At 57.3% G+C, this 7,297-nt stretch overlaps 1 protein-coding gene across 3 annotated transcripts; it reads right to left on the bottom strand.

The window, feature by feature from the left end:
• Positions 1-6: 6 nt before the first annotated feature.
• Positions 7-2,712, bottom strand: Fgf22 (fibroblast growth factor 22). 3 transcript variants are annotated; one of them, XM_003460876.5, is made up of 3 exons: positions 2,210-2,510; positions 481-584; positions 7-392 (listed from the first exon to the last, which is right to left on the bottom strand). In XM_003460876.5, exons 1-3 carry the CDS (start codon positions 2,421-2,423, stop codon positions 198-200), a joined length of 513 nt encoding a protein of 170 aa, XP_003460924.2. In that variant the 5' UTR covers positions 2,424-2,510; the 3' UTR covers positions 7-197. The 3 variants fall into 3 exon arrangements, with proteins under 3 accessions (XP_003460924.2, XP_063084663.1, XP_063084664.1); XM_063228593.1 differs by lacking the exon at positions 2,210-2,510 and adding an exon at positions 653-940; XM_063228594.1 differs by having other exon boundaries at positions 215-369; positions 2,210-2,712.
• Between the last annotated feature and the right edge of the window lie 4,585 nt (positions 2,713-7,297).

The following is a 7,297-nucleotide window of genomic DNA, read 5'->3' as shown; positions in this document are numbered from 1 at the left end:
CCACCCTGTCCCCATGTGCTCTGACTCTGGTAAGTCCCACCCGAGCTCCCCCAGGACCTGACAGCAGCTGGACATGGTGAGGCTGGCTCCTCCCCAGCGGGGCTGCCCAGGGCCAGGCCTTGCCATGGGGAACCCTTTTGTGCTCCTAGTGCCTGGCAGAGAGTAGGGCCCTACTGAAGCTGAAGACGGGGCCAAGCTCAGGAGACCAGCACTGGGAGGAAGTGGGTGGACAGCTGGTGTCGCCGCGTGCGGCCGCCTCGCCGGGGGATACCGCGCGTGTCCAGCGCCAGGAACATGGGCCGGCCTTGGCGGCGCCAGCGCAGCGAGGCGTAGGTGTTGTAGCCGTTCTCCTCAATGCGCTCCCGGAACCTGCAGTCCACAGAGTAGGCGCGCTGCGGGGCAAGGGGCGGGCCTTGAGCCGGGGTACGCTGTCCTGACCCTCCACCCTGCGCCCACCGCCGGGGCCTGCCCAGTACTCACCGACCCATACAGGCGACCCCTTCGGTTCATGGCCACGTAGAAGCCAGAGTGCACAGCCTTGATAGCTACAGCGCCCACGCGAACAGAGCGGATCTCAACCACGCCTGTGGGGAAGTTCGGGGTCAGCACAGCCGCCACCCAGGGTCCCGGCTCCTCCCCAATTCCCAATCACATGCTTTGTGCACCACCAGTTGGGTGGGGACCCTGAGTGCCCCTCGGAGGTGAGCAGTGACCACAGGTGGAGACCAGCAGGGTGAGACTAGGAGTCCTGGGCCCGCTCGGGGCCTGGCAGCTAGCTTCTGACCCTGGGAGGAGGGTGCATTGCACCCCCACATCCGCACTGTGCAAGCCAGTGTCTGGAAAGGAAAGCTTGTCTAGGGCGTGCCTGCTGTGGACCAGAGCCGGCTCCCAGTCCAACACAGTGGATTCAGGAAAAAGCTCTCCACCACCCTCAGCCCCTCAGGGCACAGGGGCCTCGTCTGAACCTCAGTCTGCCCTCTGGACCTGGAGGACTGAGACCCTGTGGGGCAGCCAGACAGTCACACTGCCTCCCAGGCCACTCTTTTCAGTCACCCCAGGACCTTTGCACCTGCTATTTCCCAGCCTGGTATGCAGAGGCTCAACCAGCCACTCCCTCAGCAAGGCCCCCACGTCCTGGGTGATGCGGCTGGCCACCTTCCCACATACATCCCACTCTACTTTGCACCTCACATTTCTCCCCTCTGCACTGGGAGCCCCATGAAAGAGAGGAGCCATCTCAGTCACCACTTCACCTGTGCCCACCACAAGAGAAGAGAAATACCCAGTAGTAACCCCTGAGTTACTTAGAGCCCTAAGCTCCACCCACAGAGCTGTCTCTCATCTGTCACCCCTGGTCCCTGACCAGATAGGGAAACCAAGGCTTAAAGCAATGACCATGCTGGGTAACCTGGCACAGCCAGGCCTCTCCCCCAGCCTGAGGCCACCCCACCTGGCCATGCCACCACTGCTGGACCTGCCTGGCCAGTCCCCTGTCACTGCCCTGGTCGTGTGCACCCTAATTGAGGGCCTTGCGGCCCCAGATGAAAGGCTTGGGAGGGGCAAGGCGACTGCTGGCCTGTGTGTGGCGATTTGTGCTGCCCGCCCTGAGCATGGCCCCTGTCCGGCTCCTGCTGGTGCTTGGCACTTCTGGCCTGGCCCCTTCTTGCCTCTCCACTGACACTGAGCACCTGCGCTCTGGGCAGGGCCCAGCAGGAGGGGCGGAGGAGGCCGGAGGCCCAACCCCACAGGGCCCTGGAGAGACCAGAGCCCACCTATTTCCTCAGTTCCCAGCTTGGACTGGGATCAGAAAAGAACCCGGATCCTGGCTTTACTTCAGGAAGCCCAGGGTTCAGTGCCCCTCTTTTCTTTTCTTTGGTGCTAGTGGGCTAGGGATGCTGGGCTACCCAGAGTAGGTTTCCATCTTCCTGCCTCAGCCTCCCAGAGTGCTGGTATGGTGTGTGTGCCATTGCGCCTTGCCGGTACCCAACTCCGGGCAGGCTGGGCTCAGGGCACTTCAGGCTGCCTCAGTTTACCGCGGGGCTAAGTGACCCCACTTGCAGTCCCTCCTCTGCAGCGAGGTCAGGGCCTGACTGTCAACCCTCGATCGTGAATGCTGCACCCATCGAACGGCGGTGGGAGCAGGTGACGCCCGGGCGCTGCCCTCGCTGCCGTCGCCCCCGCCTGGTGCATCCCTGCCCCGCGCACTCACTGTCCTGGTCCTGGCGCCAGCGGGTCCCCTGCACGCGGCCGCTGGGGTCCACGCGCAAGAAGAAGTGGGTGGAGGAGAAGAGGCGTCGCCAGCGCACGTCGCCCTCCAGGTGCGGGTAGCTGCGCGGCCTCCGCGCTGCGTTTGGGGTCCCCGCGGCGCCGGGCGCCCGGGCCAGCAGCAGCCAGGCCAGACCCAGCCAGAGGCGGCGGCGCATGGCCCGCTCGCCCGCCCCGCGCTCCTGCCTTTCGCGGCCGCTGCTAAGCCCTGCGCGGCCGGGGCGGGACGCCAGCCAGAGCGCACGGCCAATGGCGAGCCATGGGCGTGGTCAGGGGCGTGGGGGCGGGCCTCGTAGGGCCAATGGGATTGCAGGACCGGTTAGGGGGCGTGGCCAGGTGACAGCTCTCGGCGTGTTTGTTTGTCTCGCAGGGTGGAGCGCGCGGCGTGTGAGTCTCCGTGCGGGCCCGCGAGCCTGGGTTGCGCGGAGGTGGGGGGCGGGGTCGGCGGGAGGGAGGGAATCACTGACGGGAGAGACAGACCAGAGAGGGACCAAGACGAGAGACGGGAGGAAGAGGACAGACCGCGGGGGACGATGCCCGGCCAGACCGGCGTGGTGGCACGCGCCTACTATTCTAACACTCGGGAGGCTGAGGCAGGAGGATGGCTGGGAGTTTGACGCCAGCCTGTGCTATGCATGTGTAGTGAACTCAAGGCCACCCTGAACTACCCAGGGATCTAGGGGGACCCTGTCTCACAAACAAAGCCAGGAGAGACAAACAGATACACAGGGACAGAAAAAGCTAGAGACAGAGGCTGTGTTGGATGGAAAGTAGTGACAAAAAAAAAGAAAAGAGGTGACCGTGCTAGGAATAGTGGTACACACCTGTCACCCTGGTCACTGGGGAGGCTGAGGCAGGAGAGTAGTGATTTCAGGGGCAGCCTTGGCAAGTAGCAGCCTGTGAAGAGGGAGGTGGGAGGGCCTAGTCTGCGTGTCTGGTGGCAATGGCCCGGATCTGGACTGCACTTCTCAGGTGGCACTCGCCTCCCCTCCACCTGCCGGAGGGATCGGAGGGTGTGTCAGTGGCTGGAGGAGCCATCCAGGTGACTGCCAAACTACGGGGCACCAGGAACCCCCTTCACACCCACACCGCGCCCACTCCCAGCCTTACCCCAGACCCACTCAGTACCCCACTCCGAGGGCCTGCCCACATCACCCACATGCTCTGGGGGCTGAGAGAGGGACGAAGAGCCAAGTGGAGTCACCATCGGGCGGGGAAACTGAGGCTGGGTGGGGCAATAACTTCCCCCACACCGGGCAGGTCTCATTCAGGATTCCAGTTCTCCTAGGCCCCAGGCAGCAGCTTTAAATAGCAGCAGGGTGAAGACAGCCGGAGAGCCTGCCCTTTTGGGGAGCCCTCGGGAGGGCAACCAGTCCAGCCAGACGCCAGGATTCCTTTCCAGTGGCTCAGGGGATCCCGACGCTTCCTGACTGCAGGTCACTCTGGAGGAGCTGGGGATCGCTCTGTTTCCGGGTCCAGCTGTGTGTCACAGGGTCCCTGGGCCTAAGTCTGACCCTGGGCCCTGAGGCAGCACCCAAGAAGCCACGGGGTCCTCCCTGACTTCCACACTGGTTCCGCGTCTGTGAGGTGGCCCACCCTGGAGTGTCCCCACCTGCACCTCACAGGGGCAAATTTTTTTTGTTTGTTTGTTTGTCTTTTTGAGGCAGGGTCTCCTATGCAGTTCAGGCTGCCCTTGAACTCACTGTGTAGCCCAGGCTGGTCTCAGACTTGCAACAATCCTCCTGCCTCAGCCTCCTGAGTGCTGGGATGACAAGCATGGGCCACCACGCCCAGCTCCGAGGCAAATTCTTAATGATCTCTTATTGAAATACAATCTTCATGCCATGCAGATCACACACTTAAAGTGGACAATTTGGGGTCATTAATGCACTCACAAAGCTGTGCACCTGTAATTCCAGAAGATTCCATCATCCCAAAAGAAGCCCCATCCATCTCTATGAGCAGTTAGTTGCCTGTCCCTTCCCAGCCCTCAGCCTGCTTCCTGCCTCAGTGTAATGCCAAGCAGAAACCCCAAATGACACCCCGGATTTTGAGGCAGATTTATCTACCTAAGCAGGCACTGATTGGGATCCTTCCCAGAATTCCAGGCTTCCAACTCTGGTTTTTTGGGCCTTATATGGGATAAGCAAGCAGGAGGTACAGAAGCAGCATGGCGTGTCAACTGGGGATTGGTTTATACAACGTGCATCACAGTGACAGCTGTTGCTAAGAGCAGCAGCAGGAACTGGCCCAGGAACTGTCTCCTGGGTCACCAAATACACTGGCTGGGGAGGGGCGTTTTCCGCTCTGGCTGCCACATCTCCACTTTTGTGGTTGTGAACTGCGCTGCTGTGAGCCAGGGTCCCAGGCTTTGCGTGGCCCTGTGTTTTTCTTTCTCTTAGGCATATTCTGTCTGGAAGCTGGCATGCCGTCTCCCATGGCAGTTCTAGCCTTTGAAGCTGCCATGTTTTCCCACCACAACCACACAGTTTTATTCCTGACGAGGCACAGGGTTCTGGCGTCTCCACCGTATCTTCTCCTTATCGCCGGGGTGAGAGCCACACTGGCAGGGCAAAAGGGGTATTTCTTTGTGGTTTTCTGTCCTCTTCTTTTATTTTTATTTCAGCTTTGTTTCCAGTATGAGGGATTGAGCTCACCTTGCCCTGAGCTCTATCTCCAAGCCTTTTTACTTTTTATTTTGAGACATGGTTTTGCTGAATTGCCCTGGCTGACCACGTACTTGAGATCTTCCTGCCTCAGCTTCCTGATGACAGCTATGTGCCACTGTGCCTGACTAATAAAGATTTCTTTTATACTAAGAAAAGAACCCTTAAAAAGAAAAAGAAAGAAAGAAAAGAACCCTTGGCCTTCATCTGGCGCTATGTGTTCAACTGCTGAGCTATACCATCAGCCTTTTGCTGAGTTTTTGGAGGACTTGAAGCTTACAGAAAAGTTAAAAGGAACAAGAATCATTCACCAAACACCTGCATATCCTACCTCGAACTCCTTAATTCTTTATATTTTTTCTGCTTTCCATCCATGCAAGAATGGGTAAAGCTGTTCTCACAAAGTCTAATGATGGAATACTACACAGCCGTGAAAAGGTCTCCACTATACATAGCATGGATGGGTGTCTCCAGCAACATTGAGTCAAAGAAGACAGACAAAGGGATTGCCCTGATGGGACATTTTAGGAAAGGGCTCCAGGGACTCCAGGAGGCTTTGGGGCTGATATACTCTGTCACTCTTCCTAGGATGCCTGTGTTCAATTTGAGAAAATTTGCCAACCTCAGCCCTCCCCATCCTAGCTCTGTGGATTGAGCCCAGGGCCTTTGAACGTCATGATGAGCCCTTTTGCTTTTTTATTTTATTTGAGACAGTCTTGTTTAAGTCACTGAGTTACCCAGGTTAGGTTCCAACTTGCGAGCCTCCCACCTCAGCCTTCCAGGTTGCTGGGTTGATAGGTGAGTCCTGCCACTACAAAGGGAGACTTTTCAGATGGAAGAGGAGATGGCCACGAGAGAATCAGCCAGGCTGGGGTGTCCCGGGCACAAGGCCAGGACTCCTGGAGGCCTAGACACGGGAGAGGCAACAGGACCTTCCTTGGTGTCTTGGGCTGGAGACAGGCCAGGATCTCAGCCCAGGGACAATGACCCAGGACTCCTCTAGAAATAAGAGAGAACAAACTTCTGTAGGTTTAAATTATCGAGCCGTGGTGATTTATCCTGGGAGCGTGGGGATTGTTTACCTTTGCCACTGTGGACTTCTTTCCTTGGTCTTGGGAACTAAATCCAGGGCCCGTGCATGAGCGCCACCTCCAGCCCTGTTTTTTTTTTTTGTCTTTTTCGTTTTTATCGGTACCAGGGATCGAACTCACGACTGCCTGCTTGCAAGGCAGGCGCTTATGCCGCTGAGCTAAATCCCCAGCCCCTCCAGCCCTGTTTTAATTTATTATTTGAGGCAGGCTCTTACTAAGTTGCCCAGGCTGGGCTCGAACTTATGACCCTCCTGCCTCAGCCTCAGGAGTGCGGCTGTGTGTGTGTGTGTGTGCGTACCACCACGCCCAGCCCACGCCTCATTTTAGTTTTGTGGGGCCTGCCAGGCTGCCGTGTTACTGTTTCTCTTCCTTCAGTTTTATGTGGAAATTTGAGATCATTGTCAGAAGTGGAAAAACAGGTGTCACACACTGGCTGGTTGACAATCAGCCACAAAGGAATACAATGAAGAAGCCGGGCGTGGTGGCACACGCCTGAAGATCCCAGCACGGGGGAGGCTGAGGCAGGAGGGTATGAGTTCAGGGCCACCTTGGGAAACTCAGCCGATTCAGAGTTGACTACTACATTTCGAGACTCTGGAAAAGATAAAATTAAAAAGAAGAAAAACACAGTGAAAAGAACACCTCACACCCAGGGAGCTGCGTCCAGTATGGGTGGATACCGACAGAGTTTCTCAGGGCTGTCATGAGCAGCATTGCACGGGGACTGAGAAGGGAATGATTCCCTGCCAGAGCGGGGAACGGGGTGCACATCTGTGATCCCAGGACTCGGGAGGCTGAGGCAGGAGGATCTCTGTGCGTTTGAGACCAGCCTGGGCTACAAAGTGAGCTCAAGGCCAGCCTGAACTACACAGGGAGACCCTGTCTCAAAAAAATACAGAGCCAGAGAAAGAGAGAGAGAGAGAGAGAGACAGAGAGAGACAGAGAGAGACAGAGAGAGAGAGAGAGAGAGAGAGAGAGAGAGAGAGAGAGAGAGAAGCTGGGCATAATGGTTCATATCTGTCATTCCAGCACTCAGGAGGCTGAGGCAGGAAGATCTCTATGAATTCAAGATCAACCTGGACTACAGAGCAAGACCCTGTCTCATAAAAACCGGAATAAGCAGGTTAAATAGAAGAGAAATCTGAGGATAAAAAAATACAGAAAGAATCCAGAAGTCTCAGCATGCATCTGAGCCCCGGCTCTGCTGTCAGGGGCGTTTCTAGGACCCCGGGGAGCAGGTCCTGCTGACTCAGTCTGAGGGGTCAGGAAGGTGAC

This window comes from Cavia porcellus, unplaced genomic scaffold, assembly GCF_034190915.1.
Source record: "Cavia porcellus strain 051 isolate PalLab524CR breed Dunkin Hartley unplaced genomic scaffold, mCavPor4.1 scaffold_17, whole genome shotgun sequence".
In the NCBI taxonomy this organism is placed as follows: Eukaryota; Metazoa; Chordata; class Mammalia; order Rodentia; family Caviidae; genus Cavia; species Cavia porcellus.
This window is presented reverse-complemented; position numbering and strand designations above follow the sequence as displayed.

What these genes read in the sequence shown, in the direction of transcription:
- Fgf22 (XM_003460876.5), bottom strand. Translation starts at nt 2,423, where the DNA reads ATGCGCCGCCGCCTCTGGCTGGGTCTGGCCTGGCTGCTGCTGGCCCGG. An exon ending in CTGGCGCCAGGACCAGGACA is followed by an intron (nt 585 to 2,209) that starts GTGAGTGCGCGG and finishes ACTTCCCCACAG; the next exon opens with GCGTGGTTGAGATCCGCTCT. An exon ending in GGGGTCGCCTGTATGGGTCG is followed by an intron (nt 393 to 480) that starts GTGAGTACTGGG and finishes CTTGCCCCGCAG; the next exon opens with CGCGCCTACTCTGTGGACTG.